General features: G+C 39.7%; 1 protein-coding gene across 2 annotated transcripts in view; it reads left to right on the top strand.

Annotated features, from left to right (window-relative positions):
• Nucleotides 1-17,380, top strand: part of LOC149318886 (cadherin-related family member 1) — a 68,537-nt gene extending 51,157 nt beyond the window's left edge. Inside the window, exons 14-17 of one of the 2 annotated variants that reach the window (XM_089510633.1) lie at nt 407-474; nt 4,673-4,901; nt 6,027-6,281; nt 12,904-17,380. In XM_089510633.1, the coding sequence (XP_089366759.1) occupies nt 407-474; nt 4,673-4,901; nt 6,027-6,281; nt 12,904-13,458 (1,107 nt within the window). In that variant the 3' untranslated portion in view covers nt 13,459-17,380. Of the gene's footprint in view, nt 1-406; nt 475-4,672; nt 4,902-6,026; nt 6,282-11,811; nt 12,099-12,903 lie in introns of those variants that run through there. The other variant, XM_089510634.1, reaches the window with a different exon arrangement.
• The last annotated feature ends 5,189 nt before the right edge of the window (nt 17,381-22,569 follow it).

Below are 22,569 nucleotides of genomic sequence, written 5' to 3'. Positions count from 1 at the left end.
GGACCCAGAGAATCCTCACAGCCCCACTCACCAGTACCACCAAACTCCACTGTTCAGGATGGCTAACTCGGTTTTAAAGTGGGTTTAGGAGGTCAGATCAGGAGATGGAGCATAGCTACGAAGTCTCTGATGCAAGATCTCAGCCCTTGTTTTTAGCTGTGTTAGCCAGATTGGATCCCAGGCTGAAATGACTGACTGACTGACTGATGGAATGAATGAATGAATGAATGAATGAATGAATGAATGAATGAATGAATTTTTCCCTGGGAACTATCTCCTTTTATTTTCCATGTAAGCTCTTGTTCCATCTTCAGTGCACTCACATCTGCATGGTGTGTAAGAAAGTTGGTTTCATTTCCATTTTAATCAATCAGATGCTTACCCCCGCCCCAATTCTCTTTTTAAGGCTACAGACCCAGATTCGGGACTGTGGGGTGAAACAAAATACTCCATTTATGGCACGGGAGCAGATCTGTAAGTATTAGATAAATAGATATAGATATATAAATCTTGCTTAATGATTATTTTAAAGGAATATGTTTGAATACTTTGGGGGAGTCTTTGGGAAGGAACAAGAGAATAAAAGTAGTGTTCTGGTAAAATAGCTTCAAACAAAATCATAATCATCCCTTAGAGGAAGTGCATGTTAGTTGCTATATTAAGTACTATTTTATATTCACTGCATTTGCATTCCTTTGGTTACTTTGCCCAAACCTTTTCTTTGGATGTCTAAACTGTATTTCTATATGCATGGCTAAAGTTTTAGGTTCTTCCAATGATGGAAATGTGGGGACTTAAGGCAAATGTCATGGGGGTGGTCAGAATTTCTTTTGAGATGGAATAGGATTCCCCCCCCCCCCCCCCCCAATAGACACGCTATGTTCATCACCATTTTCCCACTTAGTTTTTACAAATAACTAGGGACCATGATTTTACTGCTTCTGTCAGCAGGACCCTGAAACAATTGGGGTCAGGCACACACAAAACAGTGGCAGGAGTGACTCATTATCTCCCACATTTTCACTGAAACAGGTTGACTAGAGAAGACTTCACTCAGTATTAGTTGCACACACCCAGATGGTTGATAATAAAAATGTAGGAGAAGATGCCTGGAATAGAACATATTGCCACTACTGTTCACATGTATACAAACACTATTTTCCTACCCCGTAATCATTTATATTAATGTTATTTATTAGCCAGTTTTCCTGCAACTGCATTTTTTTTCTTCCCCGTTTTACCTTCACAATAAACCAGTGAGGTAAATCAGGATGATGGGCCCAAGACCACTGGGGCCTCAAGCAGACGGGGCAAATGGAGCATCCAGAGTGCTCCAGCCCTGATTGCTCTCTATTTGGTGCTGGACTGCAGTGCCCAAGCAGCACAATCCCAATGCTGGCTGCCGCTGCAGTCCTCATTGGACTGCCAGCAAGGAGTGCTTCTTTTACACTCCTTTTTGCACCGGTTTTGGGATGCTTTCGGTGGTCACAGTGCAACTTTGGTCCAATCCGGGGGCATGTGTCATCTGAACACTGTGCCCCCCCCCCCGGATCAGCCTGAAAGTTGTACTTTTGACCAGGTATGTAACCAAGGGGGGGCAGGAGTCCGGGGGTCCACCCCCCTTCCGTTAGATACAATGAATGGTATGTGCTGCCACGCCGCCACACCCAAGCCCCATTATAATGGTGACACTTAGTCTGGACACCCCCCCCCCCCTTCCCAAAATCCGGTCTATGTCCCTGTTTTCACCCATCTGTTTTGAGTCTGAGTGAACTTCATGGTTCAGTGTGAACTAGAATCTGTTTTTCCTAAACCAGTTGTAAACAATACAGAACACTCTCTCATTCAATCAGATTCCATATAACATCTTTTAGATAAACTAAGCTTGTCATTTTAAATGTACTGGATGTACAAGTGTAACTAAGAGCTTGTCAAGGTGAAGAAAAAAGTCCCTGAAAGTTCCAAGTTCTGGTCTGATAAAAACTACTTTTACTTTGGAGATCTACATGTTTTACCCATCTTAAAGTATTTCCAGGGAACTCCTGGCATTAACCCAGTATTTTTCATAATGAAATGTACCGCTTCATAACTGTCTGTGTTATTCCAGAACTAGCTAAGATGGATGCCACCAAAAACACAACTATTGTTTCCAGGATCCAGATTCCATAGAGATGAATAGAGAGAAAGGGGAATGCTAGCAATAAAAGAAAACTATCCTAATGCTAAACTAGTGTAACATTGATAAAGCACTTTAACACTTTTGGGTATAACTCCTGAAATATTGCTTGAGTCAAGATGGAACACATGATCAGTGTCAAAGGAACAAAGAAGAACACAAGGGAGGGAATTTGAGATCATTCAAGGAAGAGTTTGGATGGAAAACCATGAATATGCATGTAAAATCAAACCAAAAGAACTGGAAGGTCTTAATATTTCTAAAGGCTTCCCCCTCCCACCCCGCATTTCTGGATAAGCCCTAACATTTCCCTTTACTTGCTACCTCTGGGATAAGGATTCAGTCTTATAGTCATTTAACCTAAAATCCTCCTGCATTTCTGGTCTAGGATAGTCCAAACGTACCAGAGAATAACTCTGTATAAATTGGTTTGAGGAGCAGAGGGAAATAGAGGCTTCTCCCATTCTTGTTGTAAATGAGATCTGATGAACTGTTCAGTAAAACTAACAAAAACTGCCAAATATTGTGTGCATCATGATTCTTATGCTGGTGTTCTGAAAGTCTCAGTCTTACTTTATTTAGGGCATGACTGACTCTCTCTCTCTTTCTCTCTCTGAAAACCAACTGCATAAATGTGCAGTTCTCTTTTTCAGTGTTGTGGAAGGAAATCCACTGCATTGTGTCACTCGCAAGTATAAAAACTGTTAACAAGAAATATAAGCAAATTGGATTAAAAATATGAAATTTGAAATCTCAGACAATAAATCTCCACTCTCATTTCTTTTCCAGACAAAGAGACCCTAGAGATCTTGTTTAATACTTAGCATTACAGCTAAACACATCAATGTTGCACTGAATTTTTCTGTATTGACTATTGTGAATTTTGATTTACAACTGTTCTTGCCTGTAGCTACATAGCTGTGCATCTCTTAAGCCTCTGGTTGTCAATCTTTAGTCCTCCAGTTGTATTCCAGAATTCCTGACCTTTGGTCATACTAGATAAGGGTTTGGGGAGTTAAGGTCCTAGATATCTGAATGAGCAAAGGTTGAGAACCAATGCCTTCAGCAACTGGTGATCAGGCTGTGGATAGATGTAAGGTTTTTCATAATAGCATGTGAGCTGGACAAACCCCTGGAACTGTTTTTAAGTGGGAGAGGCAAGGTTCAAATCTGGCAGATAGGTCATTATGAATTTTACTTTCTTACAAGTGCATTTTAACGAAACAATGAAAACACAGAATGCATTGCATAGATATAACAACAGCAGCAACAACATACCCAGAGGAATCAATAATAATGTGCTTCCACAAAATATTACAAATAAATAAGTACATTCCTAAATAAAATATTACAAAACAAGTTAAAGCATAAAATAAATGTATCAACCAAGCAGGAAAATATATTAGAGACATCTTCCTTCCTGCCTGCCTGTTTGCCTGCCTTGGGTCTCCTAACATCTCCTACCTCTCGGCACATGATTTTAAAAGCAAATCCTATGAGACATGCTATCTTACAAAATATTACAAAGTACTCTCCAAAGAAAGTGCAATCTATATATAGCTAACAAACTGTAAATTCAGAGAATCATCCAACACAAGATACAAGGAATCTCATCTAATGTCCAAGAATCCTAACCAATGTCCTCACATTGAACAAACTGAGAAGTGTCCATATAAGCCTAAATTTACCAAGAATGGCCACACAGAAGGGTAGGATCAGTTTTAAGGTATCCATAAGTTTTCTTACTGGTTTTTGGTCCCAGTTTAAGGTGGTTCTTGTACTTATTTATGGGAACAAAAACATAGCATGTCTCCTATACAATTTAGGAAACGCCTCATTGTTGCTGTTGTTATCATTCTATTTATATTGTCATCAGGGTATATGATAGAATAAAACAATAAAAGAGACAGGAAACACTGCCAAAGGTGTACAAAATAATTTTTTTAAGTATGGGAATACATATGTAACTTGCCTTCCCACACATGCTAGCAGTTGTGAACTTTATTTTTATACACTCTTGTTACTGAATTTAGAACTCAGAAGGCCCAAATATGCATATCCTTCAGCCTTGGCATTGTCCCTATGGAGCTTGTTGCCCAAAAGAACTACTCCATCTTTGTGCATTTTTATGTGAAATTTAATGTGTTCTCTGTCCTGAATGGTGTCTGAAAATGTTGGGCTTTTGAGTTGAGCTTGATTTTAAATATGGCTATTTTGTTGCTATTGATATAAACTGTTTTGTACAGATGTGTTCAATCAATTAATTTTGCTTTACTGTGTGTTGCTCTAATTGTTTTATAGAGAAGGGGCTAAGAGGATTTGTAAATAAATCAGTTAACAAATAATTTCCATCTATTCAAGTATTATTGGAAATAGAGCCAATATAACAGTTAGTGGAATAAACTGTTCTGAAAATGATAGCTCTGAACAAAAGAATTTGCCCTTCCTTCCATGCTCTTCGTTGATAAACTTAATCCTACCTATTTTGTTTTTCAGATTTCTCATTCATCCATCCACTGGGATTATCTACACTCAGCCATGGGCTACATTAGATGCAGAAATAATCTCCAAATACAACTTCTATGTGAAGGCAGAAGATAATGAAGGGAAATACAGTTTAGCTGAAGTCTTTATTACTGTACTGGATGTTAATGACCATTCCCCAGAGTTCAATGAGAACATTCAGGAAAAAACTATGATTATTGGATCTCCAGTGAAAGTGGAGGTGAGTCATGTACTTCCTTTTGTTGTTATATTCCTTCGGGTTGTTTCTGACTTGTGTTGACCCTAAGATTAACCTATCATGAGGTTTTCTGGGGCAGAGAGTATGTTACTTGCCCAAGAGCACCCAGTGGGACTCCATGGCTGCCTGAGAATTCAAACTCTAGTTTCCAGAGTTCTAATTCAATGCTCAAAGTACTACACCACACTGGCTCTTGAGTCATGATACACAGTATATAAGTATTGTGTATTTGGCTGATGTATATAATGTGATGATTTTATTGTGAAGTTAAGTTTCATAGGCGTGTTACAGACCGCCCAGAAGGGGCGGTCTGCCGCCGCTGCCATTTGCAGCGTGGAGGAGCCCCAGCGTCCAAACCATGAGGCTCCTCTGTGCTGCAAATAAGAAGCGCCAAAATGGTGCTTCTCTTTGCAGCACGGATGTGACGCCGCGAGGCACCAATGGCACACTCACAGCGTCATATATGCCACGCGACATGCGGACACAGCGTGCCGGCTACGTAAAGATGGCAGCCCCCGTGTGGAACGGGTGCCGCCATTTTGTATGGACTCGGTCTGTATTAGGGTTAGGGGCGTCCGGAAAGGACGCCCCTTTCTAACCCTAACATGGACCCAGTCCGTACTTTATGCCCATCTGTAACGGGCCATTATAATGCATTTCCAATAACATCCAGAAATGTGTTAAACTATTAGTATGATTTCTCTTTGTGGGGAAAAATTTGCAATGATGGACTGGCAACATTTCTTCTAACAACTCTAACAAATCATCATTGCAACATTGCAAAATTTCTCAAATAATTAAAAAAGGTTTTAATGGGAGAAGGAGACAGTAAGATCTGGAAAAGAGAAATCTTTCAAACATTTTGTTTTACACAGGGAAATATGAAAACATGTCTCTGTATTTTACTGCATCCAATTCACATCTAGAAACCATTCAGAAATATAAAACTGCAAAATCCAAGTCATAATCCAGGTGTATTTTGTTTTTGTGGGAGGAGAGGTACTCTTCCTTAAGTATCAGATTAATTATTTTGCTTGACCTTGTCAAAATAGACATTAACAGTTTGTTTGTTTGTTCGTTTCCTCTCACTTTCCACAAAAAACATAGGCAATAGACCAAGATGCAGAAGAGCCCAATAACATAGTTGACTATTCGATTATGCAAGCAGATCCAGCTAATGTATTTGATATAGATCAAAGCACTGGGGAAATAAAGCTGAAATCGTACATAAGGTCCTTGGACATCATTCACAACATCACCAATAACAAAGATTGCATATGGTCGGTGGTAGTCCAAGCCAAAGATCGTGGCTCTCCTTCATTTAGTACCACAGCGGTCCTGAAAATTGATATCACAGAAGAGGTAAGAGAACAGAATACAAAGGAGAAATGGCAAATGTGGGACCAAGATTTGTAACTGAAAAACAAAGGGCAATGAGTAATGCACCATTGCAAAATGCTTCTATTAAATATATTGAATTGGGTTGACAGGAGAAAGGGAATACTGTCAGTTGGGAACTGACAGTTTTTTTCTCTCAATGATATAACAGCTAGGGTCTAGTAAGGAAATGCTCTTCAACCAACCTTCTCTTCTTTGTGAATATTCACTTCTGCCAATTACCTTCAAGATAACCCAGACCACAAAATATGATCTCATTTCAATCAATACCAATGAGCAGGACTCTATGAAGCAACCTGTTTTAAAATACTGATTTTGAGCCCAGACAGACAGGCCAAAATAAAGCTGCTTTGGGTCACTTTGGAGGTATACTGTTCAAATGAGGCCGGAAGCCACGCCAAAGGACTGGAGCATGGCTTTGGCACAGCTTCTAGCCTCTTAAGATGCATGTGTCATTTAAACAGCATACTTCCAAAGTGTCCTGAATCAGTTTTATTTTGGCCTGTCTGTTCAGGCCCTTTCATTCACTAAATCTTGCAAATAAATAATGAAGGTTTTTGAAATGAGCCTCACTTTATTACTACCTGAATTTAGAATCTCCAGGGGTTGCCCTGAAGCTCCTATCCCCATGTTGTGAACCTTCAAGTCATTTCCATCTTATGGCAACCCTACAGTGACCTATCATGGGATTTTCTTTGCAAGATTTGTTGAGAAAGGGTTTACCTTTGCCTTCTTCTGAAACTGGGAGTGTGACTTGCTCAAAGTCACTCCATGGGTTTCCATCGCTGAATGGGAATTTGAACCTTGCTCTCCCAAGTCATAGTCCAACATGCCAACCATTCCACCATGCTAGCTCTCATCCTCTAGTCTTCAATATATTACATAAAATTTCCTCAGCAGTAGCTTTCAAAATGGATTGTAAAGCTTCATTCCCTAGTCTTTCTAGACTATGTTCTTTTGCTTTTTATCCTCTTACTCAGTCTTCATGTTAACTGAATTTACCCCTGTAAACATGGGACAATAACCCATATATGGCCTCCCTCTTTTAAGAGTGATTTAATTTTTTTTCAGGGAAAAAATATCAGCATATGTCACTTTCAGAATCATTTCAGGTGGAAATGGCATGATCAAAACCAACAGTATGTGAATGAGATGTCCTCTTTGAATTATGCTCAGGCTGTCACTGACTGCATCTGTTCCTCTTTCATTGTATCTGACCCACCCCTCTGCTTCCTACAAACTGAGCCACTGTTTTCCCTTTTGAAGGAAGGGCTTCTTTGACAACATAACTAGAGGTGTCCAGCAGTGTTAATCACGTTGAGTAATTAAACAGCCATATTTCTGATTAACATTTACCACTGCAATTAGTGCGAGGCTGCTCCCTTCGAGATGGATGCCTTGAGGCTAGGTTTGGCAGTTTCATGCATCAAAAGATCTCTTGCTGTTGGAACAATATGGTGATAAAAAAAGATCCCAAGGCATTTTAATTTAACAGATTCTATTATTATAGGAAAGTGCTATTGATTACAAACCAAATTAAAAAAATGTGCCAAAGAACATATGTTATTTACTTTCTTCTGTCTTTGATTACATATATTTTTATGACAAAATTTTAAAGCTCACTTTTCTGTGGCCTGGAACCACTAGAGTGGTCCCTGATCCCCTGCAACAACCATGCTGCATGAGTTTGTTGACAGTTATTAATGCATTCATCAAGACTGGAGGGATTAGAAGGGATGACAGTCACTTAGCTGAGTGGCAGTGTGATGTAATGGTTTGGGCACACGACTAGTACACTGGGAGACTAGGGTTCAAATCCTGGCTAGGCCTTGGAAACCGACTGGGTGATCTTGGGCAACTCACACTCTTTCAGCCTCAGAGGGTGGCAATGGCAAACCCCCTCTGAAGAAACTTGCCAAGGAAACTCTATGATAGGTTTTCCTTGGGGTCACCAGAAGTTGGAAATGACTTAAAGGCATACAACAACAATAGCAACAACAATAGTCACTTTAGAGACCAGGATGCTGGTAGATCCCAATTGCCACCAATTCCAGCCAACACAGTCAGTGGTTGGGGTGATACAAATAGGAACCCTTGTCTGTATGGCCCAAATTGTCCATTCCCCCAGCCCATTCTGGCATCATCCTATTCACTTGGTAGGATGCTTGTACAGACAGCTGTTGCAGTGCAGATATGAAGGTTGAGGTAATGGGGGCAGATCAGGGCAACTGTGGTGCCACTATACTATGGGCTACCCCCTAGAGTATCCTGTCCAGTGCAGACAATGGCTGTAGTCCCACAATAGCTAGAGGATTACATATTCCCCACCTCTGAATGTCCATCCTGAACATAGCAGTTGGGGAATTCTGAAGGAATACTGCTGCTCCCAACAATCTGCCACCTGAGACAGTGACCACACTCTTCCATGTGCTAGAGATTGCTTTATTTGCAGAATGTGGTAATAAGAGGTAAACTGCTTGTGTACATGGATATTCCACTTAGCTACCATGGATAGGAGCAAATCCTCAATAATGTGAATGTGAATGTGTTCTTTCCTTCCTTTATTTGTTCATTCATTCATTGTTCATCTCTTCAGAAATTCTGAGGATGATTCACAGATACCCAACAATATATAAAACAATTGCATCATAAAACATCAAAGAGCAGTATATAGTGCAGTTGTACAAAATATGTCATATAGTTAAAGGTTTGGGGAAACAGAAAAATCTTAGTAATTAACATTGCAACTAGACTAACTTCTCTGGAGGAATTGACATACTCACATACTAATGGCATATATATATATATATATATATATATATATATATATATATATGTCCCTGACTTCCACTCCACCATATGCATCTGAGGAAGTAGACTTTAGTCTATGAAAACTCATGCTGCCAACATCTTTCTTTCAGTTAGTCTCAAAGGTGCTACAAGATCTCTACATACTCTACTCTGGAGGAGGAACGACATAACAAATATCTCACAAATGAGTATCCCCTCCTCCAATTGCCACCCACCTCACATCTGACCCTGGGAACACCCAAAGGAGGATTTCCAAATGTCATTCAAGCCATATCAAGTATTAAAGAAAAGTGTCAAAACTTTGATTTATACCAGTACAATTCTTAAGGTTTCAGTCATTAGCCTAGCAGTTGCATTTAAGACTACAAGCAGTTTCTGACAGTGTTCAGAGATAGCCTCACATATACTTGATGGTGGTTTTCAGCCCATGAATGATTATCAGATTGTGTCTGTCTAGGAAAGATTGTGGTTTATAAACAAATTGTTTCATATAGATAGTGATTCAAAAGCATGGGGCCAAAGGGACAAGTATCCTTTGGAACTCCGAAGCATAAATGCCACAGGGCCAAGTAATAGTCCCAGTGTTGCTTTCACAAATCAGACCTCAACTTATGATCAAAATCACAGCATCCCTGCACTTTCAAAGGTGAAACACACCACCCCTTTGTGGCAGCTTGGTGGGAGCATCAGAGTATGACATTTACATGCTGCACTCTCTGAAACTGTCCCCAAGCCAGCATCACACCGCCCACCTGACCACATGGGAGGCAGTTTTGTGGTGCTCTGGCGGCATGGCATTTATATGCCGCACACTGCAGGAATGCCGCAAAGCTGCAGCAATGGTGGAAAAGCCAGCTTTTTGCTGGCTCTAAAAGGAGTGGCATTTTGCCACTTCTTTTTGTGCAGGGGAAAAGCCTGATTGGGGGTAGCATGTAGTTGCCATGGCCCCAACCCAGCATTTAAAGGGGCGGTGTCAAGCCGCCCATTCAGGGCCATCTGTTTTGGCCCTCAGTTCCCAACAAAGACAGATTATCCAAAAGGATAGTGTAGTTTCAGAAGCCACTGAGAGGTCTGGCAGATTTAGCTCAGCCACACTGACCCCTACTTGTTTTCTGGCATAGGTCCATATCAAGGTGGCTAAGGTGGGAGTGATAGTTTTGTCTGTTTTTTGTTTTGCTTTAAGCCATCTAAAACCGAGACCTTCATGCCATCTTGTGGTAATCAAGCAGGATAACTTAGACTCTAAAGGCAGTGAAGCATTCAGCTTCCATTTTGTTTTAAAGGCTCCTCACAATGTGCTCAAGCAATGCAGGCAGCAATGCAGTTTCAAATGAAATGGCTGCTGTATCAACAACAACACCTGGATAGTTAACTCACACATAGCCTCATCACTCGTTTAAATTGGACAAGAGAATTCTTATTGTGTACCATGGATGCACAGCAACACTGAAGAAACTATCCTTGCCCTGTATCTAATGCTGAAGGTGTTTTGCTCTGCACAGACTCCTTTGTATGCAGAATGAATAGTTTATAGAGCTCATCATGAATAACCTGATTCAGAGAACAAAAGTGGATATATAATGAGTCTGCTCCCACCTCCAGCAAATGTGGGAAACCTTGATTCTGTATGAATCAAATCAGTGGGAAAACACTCCTATTGACATGGACTTAGTCACACTCTAAAACTTAATTATTATTATTATTATTATTATTAACCTTTATTTATAAAGCGCTGTAAGTTTACACAGCGCTGTACATAAATTTTTTAGTCAGACGGTTCCCTGCCCTCAGGCTTACAATCTAAAAGACACGACACAAAAGGAGAAGGGAGTGGTGGTGGGGAATAGGATCAGGTCCAGCAGATCTACTCCACCTCCGAGGCCTGGACCAAGGCAGATGGACTGGAGGAAGGGCTTGGCTTCTTGATGGATGGTTAGAAGGAGGCTTCCTGGGTCAGAGAGGGGCTCATCTCTGGGAATGCTTCTCTAAACAATATAGTCTTTAAATAATGTGTGCAGTTGCATCTGTGTAACTTCATGCTGCTAGCAAGGCCAACATTACCATTAAGTAAAGTGAGGTGGCTACCTCTAGTGGCAAATGTTGAGAGATGGCAGCAAGGGTAGCTGGCAGAAAGCAGTAGCTTGCAGAAAGCGGTAGCTTGCAGAAAAGTAAGAAAGGAAACAAAAAGGACATAGCACCCTTTTGAAAATGAGTGGTGCATGTAGGTGCATCTGCTCAATGCAGGTCCCCTTGCAGATTGCAGAAGTGTAGCCCACCAGAGGGGTGCTGGAAGGGGACATGTGCCCCTCTCAGCAGTTGCCTACCTCTACCATACTGAATTCCTTAGCACCCATACATGAGAGGATTGCAACAATAATAGCTATAAACACCTTCTTTGGTTCTGTTTTTCCTTTCTCTAATCATCTAATTATTCTGTTTATCTTATTACCATGTGTCATTTCAGACACCCATTGATCAGTATTGCATAGGTAATCCTTAAGTTTGTAATCAAAATAATGCTTCTTGCTCTCAGTTTTCTTGTGAAAGTCCAGGTATATCAAGTGCTGCCTCAGCAACAAGGCTACACTAGAAAGGGGGTGGAGGGTGCAGAGTCACTAGCTTCTTTTATGATAGTAGATTGTAAGTTGCTTGATTTTTTTAAATTATTTTTTGACATTTTCAGATCAAATCAAGGGTAAGATCCTATATTTTAGGCCTCAAGAAGCGTCCATGGACAATATTTGGGATTTGCTCAAGTGGCATCATTTCCACCATTTCTTTAACCATGGTGATCTCCACCATCATGTATTGGAAAAGTGTGAAAAGATCCCGGCTTCATCCTCTGGCCAAAATCAGGAAAATTAAACGGGGGCCGCCACGGCGTACTGTGTGCTAAACTGCTAAATGAACTGTTTATTCATTTGTCCTTAATATGCCATATATAAAGACTTATATTACTTCTTATTTTACTCTTGGAAATTTTTTTAATGAAAAGGATTTTTTTTAAGAAACCTGTTCAGCTCAGTTTCTTTACCTCAGAAACCCTGGAGTGGTTTGTTTTGTTTTTGTAATGTCTGTAAAAGAGTACTAGAAAACAGAACATGCTCAGTGTCTGCCCTTTAAAAACTGACTCAGCACCCTTAAAACAATTTCAATTGAAAATTCAGCAAGTGGCTGAGAAAAGCCCATTACTAATGCTGTTTTGCTTTGGGGGGAAATACACCTCAAAGAATAATGGCCACCTTCAGTATATCTGTTTCCTCGGAAATTATCTCAGAGTGATGGAACTTTCACTCAGATGGCATCTCTTAAAAGAATCCTGGGAATTGTAATTTGTGTTTGTGTTGAGCATGCTCAACTGTTAGAAATCTCTATAGCCTTCTCACAAAGCTACAGTTCCCAAATTGCCATGGGAAGAGGAGGAACTGTTAAATCAATTTGGAGTATAGATATTCCTTGGCTGCACGTTCCAGGGCTTTCAGTGGTTTTGCTTCCACTTGCAAAGAACAGATTCTACAGTATTTCATATGAGTGGTTCAAAACTTTATTGTAACATCCTATGTGAAAGCCTAGCTATTTGATCATTACAGTTCAATACTGTATGAAGATTGCCTTTAGCCTTCCTGATATTAGAACTGAATTTTAAATGCCAAATTGGAGATAGGGTGTGGGTAAAGTGGTCAACCCTGGTTGTCACATATTTTGGACAAATGAAAGTGCAGTCTCTGTCTGTGCCCCAGAGTAAGTCACATGTTCTCTTTGTACTCTTTTACAGACTCTTCACAAAGGGCCTATGGCCGCCTTTTTGATGCAAACAAAAGATAACCCCATGAAAGCCTTAGGAGTGCTAGCTGGTGTCATGGGGGTGATGGTGGTGATCACCATCTTGATCTCTACTGCCATGTTCTGGCGCAATAAAAGATCCAACAAAATCATGCCAGTGCGACGGATCATTAAAAAAAGACAGAACTATCAACCTAGGACAATTAGGATGGAGTGGCTGAAATTCAAGCGATCCAGCAGTGCTGCGGAGAAGTTTGCTGTTCAGGAGGATACCAAGAGCCTGCACAATGAGAACAGCAATAACAACTTCCAGGTGCCACCGCCTCCACCACCACCTGCTGCGCCAGCTCTGCCTCCGGCCCCAGCTTTCAAGACTAGTGCCCCTGAATGGAGAGTGCCCACAGTATCAGGACTGCTGAGTCCCAAGGTTGTAAGCAAGCCGACAAAGAAAAGAGGCACCATTTGCATGTCACACAATGCTCTTGTGTCAGAGCTCAAGCAGAAGTTTGAAATGAGAAATGCAGTCATTGGTCAGCCGCAGGTTTAATGCATATATGTGCTCAAAATGCTGTATGTCAAGTATGTGTGTGTGTGTGTCACCAGGTACATGATGCTATTTGTTCTTTTGCATTTTATACCAGTGCTCCATCATCTCACACACTACAAGTGCTCACTATTTCATATCAGTATTTCACAGTCATTCACTTGCACTGCATGCCAGGATGCATCCTATTTTACTGTGGAATTGTTTCATCTATAGCATTGTGGAAATGTAGGGTGCACATTGTGTTACTTTTTATCCAGATTATTTTTACAAAGTCTGTTTCTTGTGATATGCCAAGATGCCAGTTTATTGATTTTGAGCACTATTTGTTTTAAGTTTTAAAAAAAGACCCAGTTTGAAATATTTAAAAACCTTGACCTCCAGCTATAACCAAGAAAGTTTCAAAAGGCCTATGGCCACCCTGTATTCTATCAGTCTCCAAACGTTGACCATTGAAATTTGGTAGATTCTGGATCTATCTCAGATATTTATGTGCTCCAGCTAGAATATGGGATTATACTGTTAAATCTAGCCCAGAAATGGATAAAAATGATACCATGCCTAATCATACAGACTTTAAGCAAAGAGATTGATATGACCCAAGTGAGGCATGATAGATCCAGTTTTTGAAAGATGTATGATGTTTGGATGCAGTACAAAGTTATGTTGAGGACAGAAGGGGCAGAGAGACAATCAAAGCTGAAAAGGGCTAGAAGGGATGCCTTCACTTGAAAGGGACTTACTTCTAAGTAAGTGCACTTAGGGTCCCAGTAGGTCACTGTGTCTTTTTCAACAGCTTGTGAAGCAACAAATCTGAAATCTTAAGCTTCTTCCAATGTGAGCAGGCTGGCTTGGTCAGCTGTCTTTCCTTTTACATGACTCTGGATTGGAACATGTTTACAAACTTGAACCAGAATGATATCCAGGGAAATGAACTACCTGCTCTCAAAGAGAGATGGGTAGGAGTCTTAACGTATGGGAGCATAGTGGTATCACTCCCCCAAAATGGAAAAAATAAAGAAAATACTACACTTTTGGTTAAATTGTCATTCACGTCAACATAAAAGTATTGAAATGTCTCAATATTTTGACAGTGATATACAGTTTAATCAAACAGTCTGAATTTTTAAAAAATTTTTCATGGAATGAAAATGTTTTTACTCCCAGTTGGACCCATTTGCTACTGGGCTTAGCATTTTACAGTGGCTGGACTTATATTCTCTGGCCAGCAGTACCAGATGGTCGGGTAGTTGCATCCTAGCAGTTATTTTCATTTGGCAGGCCTCATTCAGGGCATTTGTGGGAGAAAATAGCACAGCACATAATGTACACATGGATACATAAACAACAGTGCTGCCACTGAAACTGCCTCCTTTGGGCAAAGTAACTTGTCATCCTTTTGCTCTCACTGACAGATTGAGACTTCTCTACTACATCAATTTGTTTCTTGGAAAGTTGTATTGTGGCTTTAAAATAAAACTAATGTAAATTAATCTGCTGAGCAAAACATACCTGTCCTCTGTCATGGAACAGATGGAACAATAAAATATAACAGGGAACAGAAAGTATTGTCTTATCTCCTACATATAAACTGTCTTCACAGAGATGCAAGTCATTTTTGTTGAGATAATTCTAAAGAAGACATCTACAGTTCTTGGTTTCTAGAATGAAAGGATCTAAGACACAAACCTTTGACGTCACCTGGAAAACTAGTTTCTAATCCTACAAAACATCTAGTTACTCACTGATGTTGAAAGTACACTCTGCACATTGTCAGAGGTACTCCCAATTTTATTATAACTTCACTTGCCCCTATGTCACCTCTTGGCATTCTAAAACATTTTTGGTGGCAATGGAAGTAGAGTAGCCATTGCTCCAGTTAAGTCCTCAAGAAAATACCAAACAGTATTCTTGTCATAGAGAACAATTCATTCACCCACATATGCAGTATTATTCAAGGCTGACTTGTTTGTCTGTTATGAGACTCATTGCTCCAGATCAGTGACATAAAACTCTTTCGAACAAGTGGAAAATCAAGTTCTCACTCTCTGTGAAAGTTGGAACTGCTCCCCATGCACCTGCAAAGCTGTTGTTTATAGCATTTATGAGCATCTTAACCAGTGAATGTTTCAACTGCCATATTTATGGGAATTTGCAGTAGGGAAAAAAACTTAAAAGTGTTGCACAGAAGGAATGTGAAAAATTTCATTATACCAAATCACTGGAAGTGGGGTAGTTATAGCGGAAAACGTAGTACCAGAAATGTATCTCTTGGTGTAAAACCAAGGAAAGAAAATATGTGAAGACAAGATAAAGGAGATTATCTCATTAGCTTCACTGCCAGGATAGACCCAGGATGTAACTTTCTTAAGGTGGCTCTTATTGCATTCATCCATCACCATTGTTGTGTCATTGTTACTAGGGAATGATCTGAAAATGTCTGGGAGAGAGACCATGGAACAAATTATCAGTTTCAATGCTGAGGGATCTAACACACAAATACAAACGCACACTCATAATATGTGTTTCCACTGTTCTAGACCCTATCCCAAATGCCAGATCTCCAGGAACAGTCTGTTGATGTCATAGGAGCAAACAATGATCTGAAACCTCATTATGGAAGTTTATCAAATCTGGCTATGTACGCTACTTGGATAAGATACATCCTATGAACTGCATATAAGCAGTTTTGAGCTCTCAGGGGGAAAACCTTGGTGTAAGTATCATAAATAACCATAGGAAAAGAAGTCTATTATCCATTCTAGAGGTTTGCTGTAAATCCAACTGATGTAATGGTTTCTTAATAATGCAATGTCAATCTCTTATTTCTAACTGAAATACTTCTTAAGATATCCAAAACTTCCTAACCATTTTACTGCTGCTTTCTTTTAACAATGACATATTGCCATAAGGAATAATGTATATGTGACAAGAATCAAATGGCTCTAGCTTTTACCACTATTCGTAATTGATATGGAGTGTTCATATTTGTGAAACACATCCATCTAGTAGTTAGAAAGCTGGTTATAGACACAGAATGTGGCCATATTTTTTTGTGAAATCAGATTTTTATGCTCAAAGTTGAATCTGTTATGCATTTTATTTTTTAAATAATGTTTTTGAAGTAGAAAAGTAAAGCTGCTGGAGGCTGGAAAAGGCTACAGCAACTCATATGTTTAAGAAATGCAAAATGTGTAATTGTTTTCGTGTTTCTTTCTGGAATGTCCATCTAGGGCAGTGGTTCCCAACCTTCCTAATGCCGCGACCCTTTAATACAGTTCCTCATGTTGTGGTGACCAAACCCATGAAATTATTTTCGTTGCTACTTCATAACTTTAATTAAATAGGTGTTTTCCAATGGTCTTAGGCGACCCCCATGAAACGGTCATTCGACCCCCAAAGGGGTCCAGACCCACAGGTTGGGAACCACTGATCTAGGGCAGTGGATGGGAATCATGTGCCCTCCAACTGGCAACTCCCACTATCCCTCACCATTGTCTATACTGGTTAAAGTTGATGGGAATTCCAAGAACATCTGGAGGCCCACATATTCCAGATCCATAGGCGAGGGGCCACTGGTGGGCATTAGTGATCTCCTTTCCAATGCATTATTTAAACTTTTCAAATAATTTCACCAAACATGTGAAAAGATTTTGTGTGTGTGATCAGACCAAGCTCATTTGCTATGCCATGTCACTATTTAGTACATACAACTTCTTATTTCACCATTTCTTTCTTGAAATAGGAGACCCAGAGTTGTTTCCCACTGGCATGGCAAATGATAGGACTGTTCATAATCTGGAAAGTTGTTTCAGAAAAAATATATAATATTATAGGTTACGAAACAATTGAGGAAAACCTGTTTTTATTATACACCGTGCAGCTTTTTTTCAACGAATACAGTTATTTATTTACCAATAAACAATTTAACAATAAACTTCATTTGAAATGTTTTTGATAATAAAATTTGTAAAATGCACCTGCTGGTCAATGCAAATATTCTTGTGTATGATTTTTTCTAATTAGTTATAGGTCTTATTGTGATTACACTGTGCCAGAAAAACATTATTTCAAGGTAATCCAGATTCTGCCAGAAGCTTCCAGCCAAATAACTGGTTAGTTAATGCAAAGCAATATGTGAAATCCTGTTCCTGTACAAGGTTGGCCCTACTATTAGAGTGTGATGGCTCCCTCATTCAGTAAATGATGAGGTATGGGAAAAGGGTTGAAGTTCTTTTTGTGTTTTGGTGCAAATTGTACAGTAGTACAATTGTGAAGAATTATGACAACTACTTCCTTCTTACATGTACTTCTAAAAATAACAAGAATCAGGCAGAGTTTTTTGCATTTTTTAATCAATCAGCCAGTCTTTTTGTACTTGTTCTCTGCTTGTTTTTTTGTTTTTTTTTAAAGACAGAAAAGACACTAGTTCTGCACAGAGACATTTTGCACAAATGGTGGAATCCTCAGCAGAAAAGGGGTCCTCTTATTCACAAGAGGCAAGAACTCTTGTGGAGGCAGGGGATTCTCTTGGTATGCTGTCTCAACATGTCTATCATGTTGAGGGGGAAATAAACCTGAAAATATTCCTCACTTACTCATTGTCTTTAGGGGTTCTGATGGTATGTCAACATAGTCTATTTGCATTAATTTCCCACCACCCTCAAGTCTCCCTGTTCAGATGACACAGGACCAGAGGCCTGATAGACTACACATGGGAAAGGAAGTTTTGAAGATAATCCAGAGCCTCCTTGCTTTAAAGCAAATTTAAAGATTCACCATTTGCTCCAGATCTTCTCAGATAATCTGGAGCCCTCCAGTGCGATGTTGGGTGACTGTTTACACAGCATCTTGCTCTACTATCTGGCACCTCCATCATCACAGATGGAGGTTGCTCCTACTGACATCACAATGAAGCAGCCAGTCACTTGATCAACACTGGGTGCCTTGTTTTTTACTCCAGTAGGTCATGATAGCAGGTGGCACAGCAGGACACTGTATAGACAGCCACCCAGTGTTGCTCCTGAGTGCCCAGATAATGGGGGGAATTTGGGGGAGCTTGGGTGTCAGAATACTCTGGGGGCAGCCTGGAGTATTTAGCGAGTGTAGAATCACCCTGAGTCAAAATATAGCCCTTCTTGATCTAGAGCTCTGTAAGGTTTCTTCTGAACCACTTCTTCAATTAGCCCATTCTTCAGTTCCTTGTCTGCTCTAGTCTTTCTTTAAATTGCTTTCATTTTCAACTTGGTTCTGGGATTTCCTTTTTGCAGGTGTCTATATCTTATGATAGTGCTTCTCCATCCATGGGATGAATAATAAAGTGTCACTTGCTCCTTCCTTTTCCCTGTTTAAGGCTTACATCCCAGACAAACTGACTACCTTCCTGGAGAAGTTGCTAACATTGTGAGAGGTTGAGGAACTATAGAGTGAAATGGATGGAGTGTAACAGAGTGACCTGGAAGGAACAGGAGTCAAAGAAAAGAGGCAGAAAGCATTGGAGGGCAATTTTGTAGAGTAATTTAAGTTTCCTAAGGGTTCAGCCTTTGTTAAGGAAACAAAAATATCGAATATCAAAAGTATCAAAGCTAAGCCTGTTAGGATCTAGCTTTAAATCAGCAGAGTAGCAGATGTGTGTTCTTGTCTAACTATGCTTTCCTAAGAACTGATTCCAAAAACAACACAAGTAGCTTGTAGATCAAAACAAAAGTTTACTAATAGCTTCAATGTATAGATACATAAAGGCTATATCCTAATCTAGCTAGTGAATAGTTCAGGTAAAAAGAAATCTTTATCTCACCATATTTCCAAAAAATGTCGAGAGAAGAGGAAGATGGAGGACCAACAGCTCAGCTGAAAATCTTGAGAAGGAATGTCTGTTAGTCCCAAAGGGGGAGTGACCTAAATCACATAGTTAGTTTGAATGAGAGAGAGAGAGGAATTTGCATGCAAGAAATCCCTATCTATCTAAACAAATACAAAACAAACAGCTTCATTTATATACCGCTTGATACTGAACTAACAGTGTCTAAGAGGTTTACAACTGTAAGCTAATTGCCCCCAACAATCTGGGTACTCATTTTAGCAACCTCGGAAGGATGCAAGCCTGAGTCAAGCTTGAACCCTTTCACTGGTATTGAACTCGCAACCTTATGGTTTTGAGTGAGTGGCTGCAGTACAGGCATTTAATCACTGCGCCACAAGAGACCCTAAGGAGGAGGAAAGAGAATGCAAAAATCTTCCAACAAATTTAAGCACATCATTTGGTCATTATGAATATTTGAGGTGATGTTGGTGGATGCTCCCCTTGGGGAGCCACTGTAGACCTCCAAACCATAACAGTTTCTTACCCTTGCACTGAACAGACTGAGGCTGCCACCTTAGGTTACAGAGAAGGGGGAAAGCACTGGCAAAATATTGGGGGACAGAGCTCAATATGCCAGCCAACAAGCTATGCTCCCTCTACACTGGCCTACTGCCCTTTCAAGCACAATGTGTCACCACTGTTCAAAAAAATGTCAAGTTGATTTCTGTATGTGGAATGAGAGAGTGTAATACCATCTTCAGTGTGTCAGTACATCTGCAGTTGCATAAGACATTTGAGGAAGAACTAGGCACACCACTGACTAGGTACATCAGCAGTCAAATTTGTTATCAAATTACATAGTCTGCATCTCAGTTTGAGCCTAACTGTAGCCAGAAAGGTGCCTGAAGACACCATCTACTTCCCATTCCTTGCTCCTATAGACAAGCTCATTCTGACTGAAATCTCAGAAAGGACTCACAGGCTTCTATACCCCACTTTGGGGTGTCATGAAAGAGCAGTGTATTGTTAGTTATTTAACTTAGTATGGTTGTGTTTTTACATCCAAGGACAGGGAGAAGTGTTTCTCCAACCTTCTGTCTCAGGTGAAAAAATAACTTGTCTGTTCTTAGGCACTAAGCATGTTGATGTGACAACCAGGTGCTGTATGCTTCCCTGCCTTAGGCAACACACCATTTTGCACTGGATCTGCAAATGAGGTCTCTGAACCTATCAAGTTGTTCTCACCCAACAGCCCCTCACCGACAGATGGCCTTTGTACCCTTTGAAGCATTATGGCTAGAAAATTTTCATTTTCCTGTGGCGTGCTTTTAATAAATACATTCACGAGTTGACCTCCAGATATATGTGTAAAACAAATAAAGATGTCACAACACAAAATAAGCACAGGAACATCTGGAAAATTATGTGTTTAATTTTAAAGCATGGGTTTACAGCTAATAAGAACTCCTGCTACAATGCATACTCTTGTTATTGAAAAGGTAAAATGTGATGAAATAATCATAGTTAGCAATCAAGAGACTAATGTATGGAAATCGTCATTGTTAGATGAGCAAAGAAAGTCCTTAGGGTAGATAGTCTAACTAGAAGCTCTGAGATGAGTCATAGCTGAATTTATATCAATGTATTGTAATAGATAAGAATGCATTTGGGCAAGGGGAGACCAAAATTTGCACACCTTCTCAAGGCTGAAGCTCATTGCCATTCTGTGTGACATAAATGGCTTCCACAACCATAATTACAGAGACGTGCAATTTTTAAAATCTTTTCAGTTCTGATGTTGTGCTGTTACTGAAATTTCTTGAGTTTTGGTTGTTACCTCGTTGTATTTTAATAGTTTTTTATTATAAATTTCCTTGGGCATTTATGAAGGGAAAATTGATTAATACATCTTTTAAAAGAGCAAGAAATGTTGCATTTTCCCATCAATGTCACTTTATCACTTTAGTGCAGGTTTGGAATGGAAGAAGCTATGAATCTGACAGTAAAGTTTTGGGGTAGATAGGGACTCTACCCCTTTCTGTGCAAGAGATTTCTCTGGCAAAAAAATCCAGCTGCCTGCTTTTTTTCTGTGCAAGGAAATCCATAAGTAAATATTGCTTCTTTTCCTTACAAGGAAAGGAAAAGATATCGCATTTTAGCTATCATAAGAGAATCACAAAGAGGGAGCAGCTTACTGGGACCTTGCAATCTGGGGCTTCTGCCTCCAACAAAGGTAAAGCAATTTTTTCTCATATTGAGAATGATTGGCATGCTCTACCTAAAGTTTTCCTGCTGCAAAACATGAAGACTTCCTGAGAAATTCAGTGTCCTCTACCTACGCAGGAACCTGTGGCTTCATAAAGTAAGGAGACATGCTAGATTCCAAGGAAATATCTTCTTTCAGTTGCAAATGGATATTAAATTTCCTTGACTTTAAAAATCTCCCAATGACCGCTTGGCCAAAGAGAGAGGTGCCAGCCTACAGATAGCCCTTCCTACCATCTGAAGTAAGTAAGACAAGACACAGAAATTGCAGGCTTATGATTAACATGTTCAATTGTTTTCTCCTGTTTGCCTGATGAAGAAGCCAGTGTAGTCTCGAAAGCTTGCAACAGTTTGGTTGGCCCAGTGGTATCATTGTTTGGATGCTATTGGATTAGCTATATGACCAACATGGCTATCTCTAGATGTTCCTTATAAGGATTGTGTACTGTGAGGAATACTCATTAATATATATAGTTTTTGCAAGTTGTATGCCTATTGTATTGCAAATGTACTCATATTATTTCTAATTTCATATTATTTCTAAACAACAGCAAAGTTGCATAGGTTTCAACAAAATGAATACACAGATTGAGTCTCCCTTAACCAAAATGCTTGGGACCAGATGTATTTTGGATTTCAGTTTTTCAGATTTTGGAATCTTTGCATATACATAATGATATAGCTTGGAGATGGGATCCAAGTTTAAACATGAAATTTGTTCATGTTTTGTATTTACTTTATACACATAGCCTGAAGAGAATTTTTATTTACAATATTTTAATAATTTTGTGCATGAAACAAAGTTGGTGTGATTTGAACCATCAGAAAGCAAAGGTGTCCCTATCCCAGCCAACCATGTGAACAATTTTAGATTTTGAAATGTTTTGGATTTTGGAATCCAGATAAGGGAGACTCAACCTGTACTTTCATTTTTGCACAAGATCTTTGCCTGTACCGTAAGCTTTGTAAAGGCTAGTGATTTTGATGTCAGCACCATCATTTAATTTGGCGCTTAAGGAAATCGATACTCATGGTTTTGGTCTAGA

This window comes from Sceloporus occidentalis, unplaced genomic scaffold (assembly GCF_023333645.1).
Source record: "Sceloporus occidentalis isolate IW3139 unplaced genomic scaffold, rSceOcc1.0.p SCAF_2, whole genome shotgun sequence".
Classification (NCBI taxonomy): domain Eukaryota; kingdom Metazoa; phylum Chordata; class Lepidosauria; order Squamata; family Phrynosomatidae; genus Sceloporus; species Sceloporus occidentalis.
The sequence above is the reverse complement of the archived record's forward strand: the minus strand, read 5'-3'. Positions and strand labels throughout refer to the sequence as shown.